We start from the raw sequence: 19,100 nt of genomic DNA, 5'->3' as shown, positions 1-19,100 counted from the left end.
GCTCGCATTGAAAATTCGCCGCCTGCAAACGACACAGCGCGCCCGCCGATTCGGTTGGAAATCCGGATTCGCCCCCCCCCCCCGGATTTCCCCGGCCCTGATAAGGATTTTTGCTCCTCCACCTCCCCTCCGCGTCGCAATCTGTTTCTCGGCGAAAATGAGCGTCCTTAGCGCCACGCCGGCGGGAACGATTCGTTCCTTCAAATGATCTTAGCATGCAAAACAAAGGGCCAACTTCGTTTCACCCCCCCACCCCCCGCCCCCGCGGTGCAATTAGTTCCGCGACGAGGAAGTTGTAATCGCGTTCTCGGTTGTTTGTGAATTTTGTCCGGGGCCAGGGCGCAAGTTTTTCCCCGGGATTTGCGGCGCCAACGGTATCTCGGCGCTCTCTCTTCCTCCCTCTGCGTGCTTTCATTCTCGGATTATTGCCCGCGCGACGACACGATCGGGACGGCATCTCGTCGCCATGCGTAAGCCACTTTGAATCGCGCGTTTTCGCGGTAACGCCGGCCGATAATCAGTAGAAACACGAATTTTTTAAAAATTTCTTCGTTATACCGCTTCCTCTTTTCTCCTTTTTTTTTTCGCAAGCTTGAATTACTTGTGTTGCACCCTCTAGACTCTGCTCGTTAACGACAGCGTATAATCGGAAGCGCATCCTTCTCTTAATTAGTGTTAATCGTAAAAAATTGTATTGCAGTCAACGCGGTACAAGTATCACGACTTTGATTTATTAAATAACAAGTTTAATGGGATTATTATGGTTTGGTGTTTAAAATTTTAATTTGGAAAAAAGTTTTTTATTTTTCTCTTCAAGCAGAATCTCGTCCCGTTTCATTAACATGTCCCAAATTTGTTTATTCAGCCTATCTACTTGCTACGACAAATATAAACGAGAAAGAGAGGCAGACGTTTTACTTAATTTAATAATTTAAAAGCAATATTTCTTGCAACAAAATAATATTTATTTGTCTATTAACGTTAAATCATCGTTAGCAATAACATTTCGGACCCATTTTTTTTTATCTATCGCAAAATCTCATAAATTTTAGAACTGATTTTTGGAAATAGAGAGAGAGAGCAGAAAATTCGGATTGCGGGACTTTATCGGATTAAGACGCGACGTTCACGCGCTCGGACAGTTTCAGCGTGAAGACCCCGACCTCCAGCTTTAATCGGCGCGTTCGCATCTCCGCCCCCGGATGCGCAGCGATTGTCACGGCGTCTTAATGGTTTCCGCGTCGCCTCGCAGCCGCCGTTTGCCGCGTGACGCGTAATCATCCTCCAGTCTCGGTCTGGCGCATTACCGATACAAGTGAGGACAAGTGCTCTCGTTAATTAGCTTCGATGACCTTCCGGTCGACGAACCTCAAGTGGGTCGCAATTCGTCGCAAATCGCGTGCGACAGCGCAGCCGCCCGCCAATCATTTACGATGTAATGGCTGCACTTGAAAAATTCTGGAGTAATATCCGGCATTCGGCATTACACTATTAGAAATTCAACTGACTGTGTTAATATCCCAAATAGGAAACTTTCGCGACAACTGTTGCTTGTGTAACAGCATAAAGTATATACCTTTTGCTGCGAAAGAATTTTGTGATTATAATTTTTTATCTTTGATAATAACTGCTTTCAATTATTTTTTAAATATTATCAAATATTTAGAAATGACATTAAAATAGTGTTACGTTTCACGCATGTTGCTTCAAATTTCTTTGTGAAACTTTTATTTAAGAATGTTTAACTGTACAAATTCATACTTGTAATGTTTTTCTTTTATTTTGCAATAATTTGTATAATAATTACAATAATGATTTCTGAAGTGTACCTAACAATAATGGTGCTAAGATGATTCTTACTAATACTACTATTAGAAAAATTTACTTCAAATAAAGTTAAAATTTACAAAATTACCTTACAAATTAAAAATTTACTGAAAAAATTTTTAGATAATTTAAGATATCTATATTGTAAAAGGTTAATTCAAAGTAATTTAAGTCTTTTTTTAAGGATACAATTATGCAGACATTATATTTTTAGCACTAATTTTTTTTTTAAGATGGTTATACAAATTAAATTCAGAATTAACGATTTCTAAAATTAGATTTACGATTATAATACACAATATATCATACATTCTATAAAATTAAAATAATGGTAAACTTTTTCTGCACGCGCTCCTATCTGATATTACACTGGGGTTAAATTTGTTTCGCGTTTAAAAAAATTAAAAAATTAAATTTAAGAATTGACGTTGTTACAGCAACGTCAAATAAAAAATACCTGAACGCGTAGAGACGCATAATGGATTCTACATAGCCGAATAAAAATACGCGCGTAGCCCCTGACTTCGCGCGCATTACGTTACCCGTGACGTCGTCGTCGACCCTTTGACGGGGGTCTCTTGCGTCGGGATGGCAGAGGAAGCGAAGAAAGGATGTCATTATTCGATCATCGACGCAAGAGACGCTCGAACACCGATGTCGTTGCGGAGAGGAGAGATTTTTACGAGATGCGCCTGATAAAAGGTGGCTCTCTCGTTATCCCCCGGTTACTATCGGCGACATAATCTTTCCTTCGTTCCCCCCGGGAGGCATCGTGGGTGTAAAGTTTATCACGCGTCCGATTTTTCCACGTGTGTGCCAAATCCAGTGTTGCCGTTCCCGTCCGTTCTCTCGTCGTGAGAAAGTTAAGGACTGTTATACACGCTCGCGCGATCAAAATCGCCAAGTTTTCCCGACGTAAGGCGCGTCGTCACGAAAACGTTACGCGTCCGCGGTACCGTGATATCCACCCCCTACTATCGACTTTTCCCCACGTGACGGATGTAACGATCTACGACGTGGATAACCATCATTCCCCGCCGGGATCGTTATCGACAACCGGCGGCGCGGCGAGTAAGTCACGTTGTGAAAGCGCGTTTGTCGGAGAAAGGAGGAGGCACGAAAGAGATCATTAATCCCGATTTAACCTGGTCAAGCCTCTTGACGATTACTCCACTTTTGTGCGTGGAAAGGCGATTATTACGGAACGACGATGGGATTACAAGCGGAGGGAGCGGCCTCGCGTAATCCTATTTCCATTTGCCGAACAAACGAGAGCGAACGGCGACGCTTTATGCATTAACATCGCTTTTAATTACGCTATCGATAGCTCGATAAGCACCCGCTAAAATATTTTTATCATATTCCGGCCGCGCGTCGACCTAATTTCACTACCGGTGGTAAAGTTTAATTATCCCCGGAGAGAGAGAGGGGGAGCAGGCCATTTGAAGAAAATAAGATTTAGATAATTTATTTTTCAAAAAGTGGGAGAGTTTTATATGTTTTATATATAAAGTATTTAGAATTATGGTATCTGATAAAAAGGTTTAGCGTATAAAATAGATTTTGACTAACAATTAAGCTTACAAGTAGTTTCAAACATGTTTTTGTCGTTTCGAACTTTTTATTATTTTTTCATTTTAAAAAATAAAAAAAGTAAAAGATGAACATTTTCAAGTAGACTCGAACCCGAATCAAATATATTCGAGTTTTTTATCAGTATTTTATTAGAAATTTTGTTTTCGGTAAAAGAATTTATTTACTAACAGTTTCAATGTTGGAGTTTGAGTATTATCTTGTAAAATAATTCTTTTTATACATATAACAAAAACTGCTGTGTGAATAAAATGTTATTTCTTATAGATATTGACTTGAAGCTTAGAAAATAAAACTTGAAATAAAACTGATTATATTTGACTAGAATTTTTTAATATATATTTAATTTAATCTCACATTTCTAGGTTCCAAAATCCCTTGCCAATGCTCACGAAAATCGAGACCTTAAGGGGAAAACAATAAATAACCGGAATTAATAAAGGCATTTCGATACGCATAAATTAAATCTCATCCGCACGTTTTCCCTTCGCCCCGAGTACCTTCCGTGACAAATCTCCTTTTCTCAAGACTCTTCCGGTATCTCGTTCCTCAACTAGCGGAAGATAAATCTCTGTCTTTGTAACACGCGACATCGCGGTTACGATTTATTCATATCGCGTAGGAGCCGCCGAGCTTTTAGTTTTCAATTATCCGGGACGCCTGTCTGTTCCGCTGAAAGAAATAGCTCGCGGGAGGACGCGCTATCGGCGTGGACAGCTTTGTTATAAGCATGGGCTTTGCCAAGTTTCCCACGATAAACCTCGGTCTCCCGTTATGAGCCTTCACGTCGCTCCAAGTATAATGACAGTGTGAGCAAATAAGAGTTGAACGGATTGAAGATTTGCGACAAGTTATGCGAACGTTTCGAACAAATGCGTACACGCAACACATTCCTTAATTAATGTGTCTGTCTAATTTAGTATAACTTGAGAATGTCTAGAATAGTTTAAACTATATAATTTAGATTGCTTAAATGAATCACACAAATAAATAAGAAGTACAAACTGCGAGACTAGATCTTAGACTAATATTATTTTATGAAAACCTTAAGGATGTATATTAGGCATTGAGATTTAACACTTTTGGCGTTTCTTTCTCATTTATGTACATCTAAAATTTTGTACATTTCAATATATAGATCGCAGTCAAATTTTAATTTATTATTATTACATGTATATAATGGACAAAAAGAATATAATAAAATCAAGCACAAACATATTTTAGTTATTATGTTAAATTACACATTTATCGTTATTTATATATTATATAACTTAAATTTTTATAAATTTTATCAATTTATTATCGAATAATTAGCTTATTATTATTGTAAAATTTTTATATTAAGTAGCATTTGTTTCTTTTAAAAACGTCTAAAAAAATGTATGATTATATCAGTCACGGACAATCACAGCAATAAAAATTAAATAATTATTTACATGCAATTGAATGTTACGTTTATCAAATCGAAGCTAAAGACATGCAAGATACTTTCGTCACTTTCTACAACTTAAGTGCCACTTGATAAAATAAAAATAAGATAGATAGCACATGGGGGACGTTTATCGAAATCACCTCAAATCGTCCAGAGTTTGAGATCAAGCACCTTTCACGAGGAAGAGCGTGAAGAGGGCGACGGGGGGCGAGGAAGTTTTGCAGAGAAAAATGGAACCAAATTTACGGGGAAGCTCGCGAGCGGCTGAGAGTGTCGCAAACTGTGTAGGACCTATGTCACCGGGTGACGGGAAGACGCGTTGTAAGCGTAAAAGCGACCCGTCCCGTTACCCCCTCGCATTGTGCCTCATCACCCCGATGCATACCGACGATTCGGGAGGCGGTCCTGGGCGTCCCCGGCGCGGCGGAAGGCGAATGCATAATGCCCCGAGTTTCCCTCTTCGTCGCTGCGTATTTTAAGTCGCAGCTGCCGCGTAAGTCGCGACCGGAGCGAGAAAAGGAGGCTGGAGAGGTTGTGCCCCTTTGCTGCAAACTTGCGAAAGTTTGTTTACCCCCTCCCCCCCCTTCCTCACTCCTGTCATCGCGAAACACACTCGCGCACACATGGTCAGGGAAATTGCAAAGTTTCCTACAGGACTTTTGCGCCACGTGTCAATTCCACACAACGCGGTTGCTCCCCCCTCTCCCCCCTCGGGAACGCACCCTTTTTCCTCTCGCGTCTCCCGACGTATGTTGCGTATTAACCGCTACACATTCGTCGGTGCAAGCACCGATTCCGGTTTCTGCACTCCGAAAGCTAATAAAAACGGTTTTTCCTTTAATTTCATGGCTGTAACGATTTTAACCCTAATTCTAAACACTATCAGATAATTCGGTATTCTATACAAGGGTATAATACACCCCGATCTCCTTAAATGGTTATTGCTCGTACATTATCAAACATTTTGACTCAAAAAAGTTTTTTAACATTCTTCAAACTTCTAAAAGTAATGTCCAAATTATTTCGAGGCTATTTAAATTTTAAAACGGTGAAAAAAAAAATTATGAAGCTTATCAAAAAACCAAGTCTAAAACCAAAGCCAAAAATCAGTGGGGTTTATTCTACCCCAGGCGTAGGATTAGGGTTAATTCGGTGCGCGCGTCTCGCTCGTTTCACTCGTATCGGCTTAAATGATAATTACTGGCCTCGAGATCGACAAAGAAATGAAAGACAGGAAGAGAGAAAATGCAGAGGGGAACGGAAAATGAGGTTCCGAGGTGTTCTCTCGTTATTCACACGTGTCTGCCGGAGTCGCATCGATCACGGTTTCAGGGTTGTTACGTTCTGAAACTTTCTTTCTCTCGCGCGTGATGAAGCGTTGTACATTATTAATAAAGTTAAACCAAGTTCAAAGGACCGCAAAAGAAGAATTCATGATCGACGAGAAAACGGTACACCGAACCACCGCGTGGTGAGAGCCTTCGCGCGGGGAGGTGGGTGCACCGCGCGTTTTATTTTTACACGCCCAACCCCATCGACTCGCGAACTGTCGTATCGCCCGTACGGGCTCGTGATTTATCGCCGGGATATTTTTGCATTCCACGTGCCGTCCACGTGAACAACAACTGACGCGTGTGTACGCAACGTAGGATCGAATTGCAACGTTTTAACGTAACGACCGCCGCGCGATGCAATCCACCCCATCCACATACGCCGCGCGGTATTTTGCCGTTCCCGGGGAACTTTTATGCAAGGATTACGGACGCGACTGAATCGTACGGACAATTTTCATCGACGAGACCGTAAACTCGAGCGGATAAATTCGACAAAAACGGGATCCCCTCCCCCCTCTCCTTGTCGATTTCTCCTCAAATCTCGTAAGCGACCGAGAAAATGGAGATTTATCGCGATCGGATGAAGCCGAAAGAGAGTCAGTATTGAAATGGAAATAAATTAGGATGTAAAATGCTTCATTCGTCGAAAAGGGAACGGCAGATTCTTCCAGTTGACAGTAACCAAGGGTATAGGATCGATCTTTGCGAGCCGAGCGAGACAATCGTTCCAACTTGATTGGCAATAACGTGGATAGAGAGCGAAAGCGATTACAGGGGTGAAACTCGAAACCCTCTTCAAGCCGCAGAACTCGTTCAACCTCATCAGCACGTAAAAAAGTTCTCGCTCTCTTTCTTTCTCTCTGCCGTCATTGACTTTTTCTCGATTCCCCGTCAGACTCGTTTTATGGAAACGCTTCTTAATCTTAAGCGCGCGTATATTTTTTGTCCTATTAGAAACATGTTAAAGTACTTCAAAAGTACCGAGTTAGTTCTTTTTAAGTATTTTAATAAAAAAAATTAATAAATAAGATTTTATTGGAATAATTTAGGGTGTTTGTATATTACTGGGAAAACTTGAGAGAACCTGGAATTTATTTTGAAAATCCCTCGAAAATGAATTCTCATAAGATTTTATTGATATAAGGAAATTGATTGAATTTTACTTTTAAATTTAAATTCTATCTTTTTCCGACAAAAATGTTTCTTTGATTATTTATTTAATATCGACAATCAATTGTACAATAAATTTGGCATACACATTTGCATATATATACATTCTTGCAAATTTTTATTTCAAAAATTTATTGACAAGAGAAGACATATCGTTCTAAGTTGCATTATGGGGTTGATCACTTTTTAAATTTTATATTTTTAGTGAGTTATATCCTTATGTTATGAATAAATCATTACATGTAACATTTAGTTTCATTATTTCCTCAAATTTGATATTAAAAATTTAAATTTTTCTTTTTAATCTAATTGAGAAACATTAAAGAATACAAGAGTAGAATAAATTTATTTTAAAGCTGCATAAAAAATTCTAATTTCACCTCGAATAAATTCCTGGAAATTCCGGAAAATTCTTAGGAACTCCTTTTACAAAATTTGGATAAGCATCCTAATATATAAAATATTAAGGACCTTACGAAAACATAAATTTTCGTCATTTTTGTCACATAAACTATGCAAGTCAGTTGATTCTCTTGTTAATACTTGCTCGACATTATGTTAATAATATTCAAATAGCATTTCGCGTACAATCGTTGGCTGCTCGGCGTATTTGATAATATAACGGAATAATTCATGCCATCAACCCATTGACTCCCTCGATGCTTCCGTTTCGCAAAGAACGCGCAAATCTCAAAGGCTAACGCTCCCGTAATTTACTTAAAAATTTCGTCACGTCTCCGCAAGTTTCGGAAACTTGCAAGCGATCTCATCTATCGTTCAGCCCTGTTCCATCAAGCTGAGCCACGGCGCAATTTAACGGTCTACCGACGATCGCGATTTTGCAGCTTACACGCGGGAAGGGGAGTCCATTAAGTTGCGATCATCGTCTCGGTCGCGATCGCGCGATCGCAGTGCGGAAGGAGAACGTTGTGAAAGGTTTACCAGGGGCGGTAAGGCTAGTGTGTACCTCTCGGTTAAGTGATCGATAAGCTATCCGTGAAACGGGTAAGAAGCACACGCGCGCTCTATTTGCTCGCCGTCAAGCTTGCCGATCGCTGCGGTAAACGCAACGCGTTCGCAGTCGCGAATCGTTTGCGAGGCAATGCGTAAAACACGGCGGATTTACAGGACATTATCCCGAAGTCGAGATCGAGAATTAATCCCCGGTAATACCCGATACACGGCGGAAACTCGAGTAATCCCCGCGTCTCGGCGAACGATCCGGGGCTCTAGCTGTCATTCCTGAATTTATTACGACGGGCAGTTGATTATTTCATTTAATATTCCGAGCGTTGTTCTCTCCACCGCACCAGGTACCGTGCAACAAATCGTTAACTCTAATGAATTCTTGCAAATTAATTTATTCCGTTGGTGACGGATATTCGCGATGAATGTGTAGACCGTCGTAAAAAAACGCACGTTTTCTTCCTCCGTCGTCGTAAAAACGTATATTTAAAATTGTTTAAATAAAATCTGTGATTTTTATACATTAAAATAGTACTTGGAGTTTTCAATTATTTGATTCTTTAATGACTTTTAACTTGTTTTTGTAAATTATAAAATAATTGTGTTATATATAAATGAATTTGTAAAATTATCTTTAATTTTTATCCATAAAAGAAATATATTTTTATAGAAATAAAATAATAAGTGTGAGGAGATATTTAAAGAAGTAATAGATATTTGAAAAATGCGGAAGTAGTTCAAATATAAATAAGACCCTTGCGTGAATATAAATCAATATAAATAGATGTGATTACTGAAGATTTAATTATACATCTCACAAATTTTGAATAGTTGGATATTAAAATAAGAAAATTTGATAAAGTAATATGCAACATTCTAGGCGCTAATGGGTTGTAGTTAGAAAACATTTTTTTTGCAGACAATATTTTTTTTTAATATTTATTTTTTAAAATTTATTCAAAAAAAATTGTTAACAGTCTTATATACGTATATAACATTTCCCTTTGCAAGAAACCTGATAACGCTTTGCACAATAACGCTCGCTATTATTTGTATTTAAAAGTACTGTTTGCAGTTGGATTAAATTTCAGATAGATTATATTTAACATACGATTATAGAAATACGATATAAATAACAGATTTTCATATGACGAACTCCAATTTATAAAGTAATACTACAGAGATGTTTGCTTGTGATTTAGCCTCGGAATACGAGAGGGTTGTTAAGCCACCGCTAATTCCAATTGCTTGGCGCGATCCTAAATTTCTGATCCTCAGCAGACTTATCTACGGTACGACGGTGAAAGCAACTCCCTTACAGTTTCGTTTACGAATCCTCGAGAGCTCTAGAAGGCGGCACGGCTTACTCTAAGGGGGGTAGTAGGGAATAGGCTGCGAACAGCTATTTCCCTCGTCTCGGCACTTAGAAGAGAAAACATTTCTTCTCCGTCACGAGTGTCGATTGCCAGCGCTAAGGATATACCGTCACATAATTGCATCCACTCGCCGTATTCAGTAGCGACATCGTCACGGGGTGTCTTGTAACGCTCGGTACAAATATTTAAGGGACAAGGGAATGAGACTGGGGTGCCACGGCACAGAAAGAAGCCGCTGCAGCCCGCGAATCGGCACGATAAGAAGTTGAAGCGAATATTTTGTTTCCCGGCGTAGAAAATCGATTCGAGGTTTTTCCCCCGCGTCGCCCGAAAACTTGGGGAATACTTTTTGCGGGGTTGAAGTTCCCAGGAAACGCGCCAAGGGGGGTTGCGTCATCGAAGCGAAACGCGATCTCCTTCTCCCCCTCTCCCCCCCCCCCTCCCCTCCCGCCGAACTTCAGCCCTGATCGCAAACTTTTGCAAAAATACACGGCGGACGCATAAAGTGCACTTCGGTATTTCGTACCCGACGTCGGCGAATTGGCGAATATATAACGTAGAGAGAAAGGGAGAAAGGGGTGGCACATCGGGGAGACGCGCGGACTGCATAAAGCAGGTCTCTTCCGTCTGATGTCTCTGGTTCGCGCGCAAGAGGAGACGTGAGACGGAGAACGGAGATTATATTCGTTTTGCGGGACGACAGGCGCGACAGTGTACCCCCTTGCCGCCTCTTGCAGCCCTTCCGCAGGGAGGAAAATATCTCGCCACGGCGGGAATTCGCGGCGACGCGGAACGACGAGCGTCTTGAATATAAACCGACTACGGGAGTGATTCCGGTTGCACGCCGCCTACGAGAGAACGGCTGTCGCCGTTCGTTTGGGGCGGGAGGAGAAAGGAGGGGAGAGGGAGCTGGGGGTGGCGAACGGGGGCTAGGGGCGCTCATCCATTTTCGTTCGGGATCTGAAATTCAGCCGCGCTTCTTCAGCCGCAAACCTCTCGAAATCCGGAAGCGAAGGGGGGAAGTGGCGGGGCGGGGGAGGCGAGGGGGGGGGCGGTGAGATCGAGCCAGCTTGAATCTAAATCCTCAACGTTGCCGCTGCGCCGGTAACGATTTCCTTCCTGCGACGAGAGACGAGACGATGAGACGGCACCGGCTCCTTCTCCGAATTCCTCGGTCGTTCTTTCCGCGGGGCAATGAAGAATCACCGCCCGCGCGAAGCTCGTTTCCCCCTCGCGCGACGAGGATGCCGGGCTTGATTTCACTTCCCAATCATATCCCGCATTCTCCGCGATCTCCCACCCTCCCCCTCGCTGCCCCTCCTCTAGCGACTCCCTGATTCGGAAACGCGGGAGGTCGCGAGAAGTACGTGACGAGGTAGACAAACTTCTCAGACAAACGCATATGCATTAGGCACCCGGTCGCAACGGTGCAGCGTAATAAATTTATAATTTAGGTTTAATTAACTCGTTTCTTAATTCTTAAGCCTGGACAGAGATAGGGGGTAGGTAAAATCGTGTTCAAAGTTAAGCTACATCGGCGCAACTGTGGCCTCGGACGCCTCAAAACCCATTTAATCCACAAGGTGGTTAATACCCGGGGTGAATAAAGTCCACTTGATTTATTTTCTAAAACTTTTTATTTAATAAAGTTTCTTAAAAGCCAAATTAAGCGAGCCTTGTTCGACCCAGGTCGCGATTTCTCAGCCCTCGCGTGCCTGCATAAGCGTCGATCAAAATTCCCGAACGATCGAGGAGCCGCGCGAGGAAACGTATCGGATTTGCGCGAAATACACACACGGACGAAATTGTTTGCTTTCAGGATAGCGCGGAATGGCGGCGCAGCTGCCGCGCGACGATGGCGGCGTACAAATTGTCAGTGGGAGAACACGTTTCGGATTCCTCGGTGAAATAAGCAGCCGGTTGGATACCGTAAGTGGTAAAGCCGCTTATTCGGGCCGGCGGCGGAGGACTTGCAGCCGTAGTAGAGACTTCCAGACTCCCGCGCGGCGCCGCGCTGCCGTGTGGTGAAATGAAACTTTTTGTCGCACCTGTTGCACAACAGGTGTATTTTTGACGGATGCGCGCGCCCCCGTGCGCCATGTGAAGCTCGCTCGTACTGACTCGAGTCTGACGATTCTGGCCTGACGGAAGAAAGGTGTCCCCAACTCGGAAGAACGCGACTTTTCTCTCAGGCAATTATTGATCGGACAAGATGAGCGTGCGGCGGCTGACCGAACGAGTTCGAAGATGGATCCGCGTGTGCGATAGGACGGAAGGATTTATTGCGAACTGTGCTGAGAGGTGCTGAAGCGTGAAAGAAAGAGAGAAAGAAAGAGAGAGAGAGAGAGAGAGAGAGAGAGAGAGAGAGAGAGATCGCGGCAAGATGACGGGCTTGTTCAATACGAGCGAGATTCGGAATATCTGCCTGCTACCGGAAGACCTGGAAATGCTGGAAGATCCCCGTACACCGACTTTGAGAAGGGTCAGTTATGGTATCGTGTTGCCGGCCATTTGTTGCCTCGGCATCATCGGGAACATTTTGAATCTCGTCGTCCTCACGAGGAAAAATATGCGCGGCACCGCTTACATCTACATGAGAGGTAAGCATCATTCACATCTGTATACCGTTACTTGTTTCCGCATCGCGAAACCTATTTTACGCCTTGGCCGAGAATATATAATATTTTGGCCGAAAAATCGAGAGTGTTGTCGTAATAATCCATTTATTATTATAAATATTACAATTAAACTGTTAATCAGGCAAAATAACAATTAAATCTTGTAATTTAATGAATTACTGTTTAATTATAAAAGCACATTTAATTGACAAAAACCTTCCTCTGATCTCTATAGAGTTAATACATTATATTTATTTGTCACAAGAACATAGTTCATTCAAGGTTGGTAAAAGAATGAAGTTATCGACGTCGCGGCGCATTTTCTCGGCGGTGAAACAGAAACGAGCTTATAACAACGAAAAGTAGATGCGAAAGTAGCTTTCCGTGTTGACAACATCTTCCTAGACAAAAGAAAATGTCGAGCTGGGTGCATTGAAATAAGAAACGACAGGGGGGAGAGGAAGGAGTGGCGCCATTAGCAGTGTAATACCTTTCAATAAAATTATTCCATGTTTATGTAATATAGGGACAGGAAGCTCGATTGCATTATTTTCAGAAATGCATTATCGGATGCTCGCGAGCGATCACGTTAGCACATGCGTTTGTGCACATCGATTATCCACATTTATTATCCGCTAATTATTTTAAAAAATTACATCTCTAGAGAAATTGAAAAAGAAATGACACATCCACACATACACACACACACACACACACACACACACACACACATACAGTACACACATAAAGAAAATTTTATGTAGCTGAAGCTAGCAGCAAAAGGCAGGAGCCAAACGCCGAGCAGCCAGAGCCGAACGTCATATAGACGTTTCCAGGGGACAACATTCAATCAAACGTTAAATTAAAAATTCTCTGGATATGAGATTTTCATTCGCGATCGTTATTAATTGTTTAATAGTGGTTTTTTAAATTGTTAATTACGTTAGCCAAATAAATACAAAAAACGCTGTCTTCAAATTTCTAGGAAAATATTGTTTGAAGTCCAGAACGACTTAATTAACCGTATATGAGAAATTTTTATAAAAATGCATTTTTGCAAAACATAGTAAATTACCAGAATAATGCAGCGATTTCTTTTGTAAAGTACATTACCGCTTTTTGCCGCACCCAGAGCCGACGACAAGGACGTAGAGGTTTCACGGCTACAAACGATAAAAATTAATTTAAAAAATATTCATAACAATTAGGAAAATGCACGTCCTCTCGCGAATGATTGATCAGTCGATTGTACGTCACGGAATGATATTTTCAGCCAAATTTGGAGGAAATCGTACATTGCGTTTAGGCGTGAGGCGCAAAGAATGATAAAAATTAATTTTTTAAATATTTATAACAATTAGGAAAATGCACATCCTCTCGCGAATGATCGATCAGTCGATTGTACGTTACGTAAAGATATTTCCACCCAAATTTTGAGGACATCATATTTTGCGTTTAGGCGTGAGGCGCAAAAAACGATATAAATTAGTTTAAAAAATTTATAACAATTGGTAAATTACAAGTCTTGTCGCAAATAATTGATTATGTATTATAATGACTAAACTCTATGCAAATTTTTCAAAGTTTGTTAAAAATCTCCTAACCAGGGAATTTTTAACGTTTGATTGAATGGTGCCCCCTGGAAACGCCTATATGACGTTCGACTCTGGCCGCTGGACTTTTGGCTGCTGCCTTTGGCTGCTAGCTTCAGCTACATGAAAATTTTATAGTAAAAATTATTATGGTAAATGGTAAGCGCGGACTAAGAAAGGAATTATGAAAATTTTTACTATGTTTTTCATCAAATTACCATAGTATTAATACTTATGGTATAATTCTTTGAAATTTCTTTTTATGGTTCATAACTACTACAGAACATAGTAATTTTTTTCCGCGTGTATACATATTAATCCTTTTTATGATCCAAACTTTTTTTTGTAAAGAGAATTCATCAAGCATTTATCTAATAAGTTAATCTAACATAAAATTGTAATGACAATTTGATCAGCTATGCGAGTCTGGGCCATAGTAATACAAATAAAATTTTATAATATGTATAAATAATTATAACGTATAGAATTAAATATATTAAAAAAATATATTTAAAAAAGCTACAAAAATATTTAGCACCAAATCCCACTTTGATTGAAAAAGTGGCACTTTTTTGCTCCTTAATTTATTCATGTCGATATAATATCTCAATGTATTATTACAAGTAATTTATATTATGATTGTGATTCTCAAAATCAATTTTGATTTCTACTGAAATCCTCTTCATACTCTTTGATTGAGTGAGCACATTGCTGAGTTCGTTACTCCGGTCGAGAGAAGTAATTATTTATATTATAAAATTTTGTCGCACGATACAACTGCGTCAAATTTGCACTGGTCTTACGGAATAGTAACTACGATTGCTAATGAGACAAACATATTTATTTAATCATGAATTTTTATTATTAATCACTTATAATTAAGCGATGCGCGCAATTTTGTGTTTCTTTTCTTTCAATTGGACCATCACTTACACGCGCGAAATTACCTAAGAAAACTTAAGCGAAGGCTTTCGATCTATCCTTCTCGTTTTCTTCCTCCTCTGTTTTAGAAGAAAACACTCCACCCGTAGAATGCTCGTGCAAAGAGCAGTTTGTTCGCACCTCGTCCTGAAAGCAATCATGGCATTTCTCCTTCGAAACCTCGAAAATTCGACGTTACACATACGCCACGCGAATTTTCCGCGAAGATTAACGATCTGTTTTTCCCCGACCGGAAAAGGACGAGCATTACTCTCAATTAACCTACCAATCGTTATGCCCGCCGATTCCAACCATTTTACTGTAGAGCGTCATCATCAATATTCATCACCATAGTTTCACGGGACAACGCGATCGGATAACGTGTATCCGTTTCGGAAACGCGCGTATTGGATACGTCGGAAAGCGCTTTCGGCACGTTTAACACTTTGACTTCCAAGTTGATTTCGGCATCGAGCTCCGGAAGAAGTGAAGAATCAAAGTGTCTGCGAGAAATGCACGGCTGTTCGTAAAGTCTGCAGTTAGATTACAAAAAAAAATAAATAAATAAATAAATAATGAATAAATAAATGTGAAAGAAAGATTATGCTAATTTGATATGTGATCTCTCAAAAGTCGCAAATTAAAATATTATAGAAAAAAAATTATTTAAAAAATGAAGTAAAATAGTTACATGTAAAGTTTATCTCAAAAAGTAATTTTTGAGACATAAGAATTTAAAGCTCACCAATCACAAACTACGTGTGGACAATATGTTCATGCATGCAATAGTGTTAGTAACGATACGAAAGGTGACTATCGAAATGCAACCTCTGATTGGCTAATTTTTAATTCTATTTCAAAAATTACTTTTTAAAATAAAGATTTACATATAATTATTATACTTATTTTTTTGAGAACTTTTTTGCTCTAGTATTTTATTTGCAAATTCCGAGATATTTTGTACATTATTTAGATATTATTTATTATTATATAATTAATAATATATAATTTTGGACGTATGTAGAAAATATTTGAAAATGGAACAGTTATTTGTAATTAATAATTTTTTGTGATAACTGTTTTTATTATATTTTGTGTTATTTTAATATTTTATTACTTTCTATGTGTAATATCTTGTAATTTATTATATGTTGTTGTTTAATGTCTTCAAGTAGTCAGTAAAACTATTTGAATAAATAAATTTCATTTATGAACGACGTGCGAGTAATAAACATCACTTGCAAATGGCTAAACGAATCGTTATAGAAGCATATATCACTCAGATGTGGGTTACATGGCAGTTAAAGTATTAAATAGGCGTGAATCTTGTCATATACCGAAAATAAACGACGATATTTTAGTCGATGATTAGACGCGCGTATGGTTCAAGCCGATTATGAGGGAACCTGTTTTTCATACGGGAAGGTGTTGGGATGCGATTATAGCCAGTAAAAATCTCGCGATCGCGCGCTTCTTGTGGCAACACAGCCCGAGGATACCGCCAAATGGATCGACAATTTTGACACGGGGCCAAAGTAATCGGCGACTTGTTTCCAATCCCGAGCCTCCTTAACCGAGATTCCGAATCACCGTGCATATCGCCCTCGACGACTCGGTTTATTTTTTGGCGGCGCGCCATTATTCGTGCCGAGCACCGCCCACGATTTCGATCATTAGCCGCGTTTCGCCCTTATTAATAGTCCTTTCAGCCGCCCCGTGTATTTATAGACATTCGTGAAAGAGGACGGTATGTGCTATTGACATTGAACCTGTTGCTGCGGCGATCGATATCGATGAATTAATTTGTCGTGTGAAATAGAGAAAGGGTCCGTTATAGGCAAATAAAGTTACAAAATTATTTTAATACATACATATTTATTTAACTCCAGCAATATCGATTATATCTGCATGACGGTTAAATTTATTTAACACTCTGTACACGCGATTTAACACGAGTAAACTAATATATTTCTTTTTTTTTTAATACGATTAACAGGTGGTTAAATAACGGTCTTTATTCTTTCTCTAAAAAAAATAATATCTAGGGAACAGGTGTTGCCAGTCTCAATTCGTGAATGTTTTTTATTCAGAAAGAAATAAATATATCATCTACTCTAGTAAAATTTTATTTTTTTATTTTTTTATTTTTAACTAATTTTCGTTTATATCGAAGGAATTTTATAAAGTTGAAAAAAATTAAAATTTAGCAATAATTTTGATCTAAAATACGAGAGGTATTATTATATATTCAATATAAATAATAATATAAATAATATTAACAAATGCTCCTTGTGAATTATGTGTATATAAAATACATTTTCAGATTACTCAGCTTCTAAATAGCCATTCTTCTTGTTATTTTTTAAATTTCTCTAAAATGTCATACAAAAGCATTTTTTCTACTATTATTTAAAAGATATTGTTACTATTGTTTCAAAGATATTGCACATAAAAATGCATTTTCCTGATTTTGTTCGCCATTATCAGATGACATTTATATATCTATATTTATCATATAATTTTTTAATATTAGCAATTATACAAAATTTTTCAACCGATGTTAAACTATGTAAAGATATGTAAGAATCACTGTCGAATTTTTTGCACTTGTAATAAAAATTGACTCAAATGCGAACGACCAAGTCTTACGCAGAGAAAGTGCCTGAGACACAACAATAGGGTATTAATAGCCAGAATGGTTATTGTCTTTTCGATTCTTCTTTCCACTTCGATCAAAGAGTGTTGAACTTTAAGAGAATAAAAAAGAATTTCGTGTTTTCAAAATATACACATTCTTACACGCGCATATATCGCGCAAGTCTCTTACTCTCTACATACTTTACCGTACAAAATACGTTGCCCCCGAAAAACTGTTAATTTATTTTTCAATTTGGAGAGTGGCGTAGATATATAGTATATCGCGCATACAGAAGTACAGCGGTCGCCTTCGGGGAGAAGAACAACAACGAGATTTCCCGCGACGCGACGACGACGGTCGGGTCCGGCTTTCTCGGGTTCGTGCTCGCTAGCTGTGTCCTCTATAGCTTCCGTTCCGAGGGGACACAGGAGGATTCAGCGGTTTTTGCGGCGCCCGCCGACGTCCGCGCCCGTTTCCGGGACAACGTGGCCAGCGCGCATTAGGAGAGGAAATTACTCGGCAATTCGATTTTCGCATTTTCGCCGTTGGCGCGTTTTCGGAATGGAAACCGGATTCACGACGCTCCGTGCCTGCCGAGGGAAAGGGCCGGCACGTGTCCTTCCGTGAACCGTGTCCTTATCGCCCGGTGTGTTTCTTAAGGATTATAGACCTCGTCCACGGCCATAACACGTCTCCGGCTCACGTATATGCCGAGGCTTTCTTCCTTTCGCGCTTAACTCCGGCGCGGCTGCAAAGCCACGGGAATACAGCCCGGAGCTCTTACGCTCCCACGGAATCGCGCCGCAAGAGTGCAAAGCCGGGCTCTAAGTGGTTTACGCTACCGAAGTGCGCTCCGTTGCGGAAGCATTGTCTCACGTGCGCTCAATTTCGCCTTAGTCTAGTCCCGAGCTAACGTCTTTTTCCTACAAATCTGTCCTGGATTAGCGTGAAGCTAAATCTCTTTCTACGCGAATGCAAGACGCGTCGGGGATAAAAGGGGGATCACGCTGCATCGAGTAGAAATAATAAGAAAAGACCAAAGCGGTCTTTTTGTTTCTTAAATAAGAAACTCGATGAGTATTTGACGTTGCAACCCGTTGAAATTCTCCGTACGACATTTGCATCGAAATTCCTTTCCCCCTAATCGAAGAATATTGCGAGACCCGCCGTGGAAGTTCGTCAGCCAGGCACGTTGCACATTGGATCACGAAATCCGGTGAAGATATTCTGGAAGATATCAGGCAAGGCCCCGCGTGTGCAAACGATCGTGCGAAATTTCCGATTCGCGCTGTTTCCACGCGCGTGTTGGGAACGCAATCCTAGAGGGGTTTAGAGGATTAGAGAAGAGGTCGACGAAACAGAAAGAGATGGAAAGATAAGAAAAGAGAGAGAGAGACATAAAGAGGAAAGGTACAAGGTGCAACCTTGCTTGTTCATAGTTGGAGCCTTTTTTGCCTAGCTCTCTTCCTCTCTCTCTCTCTCTCTTTCTGTCGACTCTCTATAGCCAATGTATATATGTATTCCAGATCCTTTATCCAGATCCTTTAATTGCCTTCCTCCGAGTTTCTATGATGCCCGGCTCAGCCGTCCTTGATCCCGGTATCCATCAAGGAATTTGGTATTCGGACTAGGT

The 19,100-nt window shown here is 40.2% G+C and overlaps 1 protein-coding gene across 2 annotated transcripts in view; it reads left to right on the top strand.

The window, feature by feature from the left end:
* Positions 1–19,100, top strand: part of LOC105830976 (probable G-protein coupled receptor B0563.6) — a 107,956-nt gene that overhangs the window by 11,389 nt on the left and 77,467 nt on the right. For both annotated transcript variants that reach the window (XM_036283844.1, XM_036283840.1), the window contains exon 2: positions 11,518–12,298. In XM_036283844.1, the coding sequence (XP_036139737.1) occupies positions 12,082–12,298 (217 nt within the window). In that variant the 5' untranslated portion in view covers positions 11,518–12,081. The remainder of the gene's footprint in view (positions 1–11,517; positions 12,299–19,100) is intronic.

Source organism: Monomorium pharaonis, chromosome 1 (genome assembly GCF_013373865.1).
Source record: "Monomorium pharaonis isolate MP-MQ-018 chromosome 1, ASM1337386v2, whole genome shotgun sequence".
Lineage (NCBI taxonomy): Eukaryota > Metazoa > Arthropoda > Insecta > Hymenoptera > Formicidae > Monomorium > Monomorium pharaonis.
Note: the sequence above shows the minus strand (reverse complement) of the source record. Positions and strands in the feature narration are given on the sequence as shown.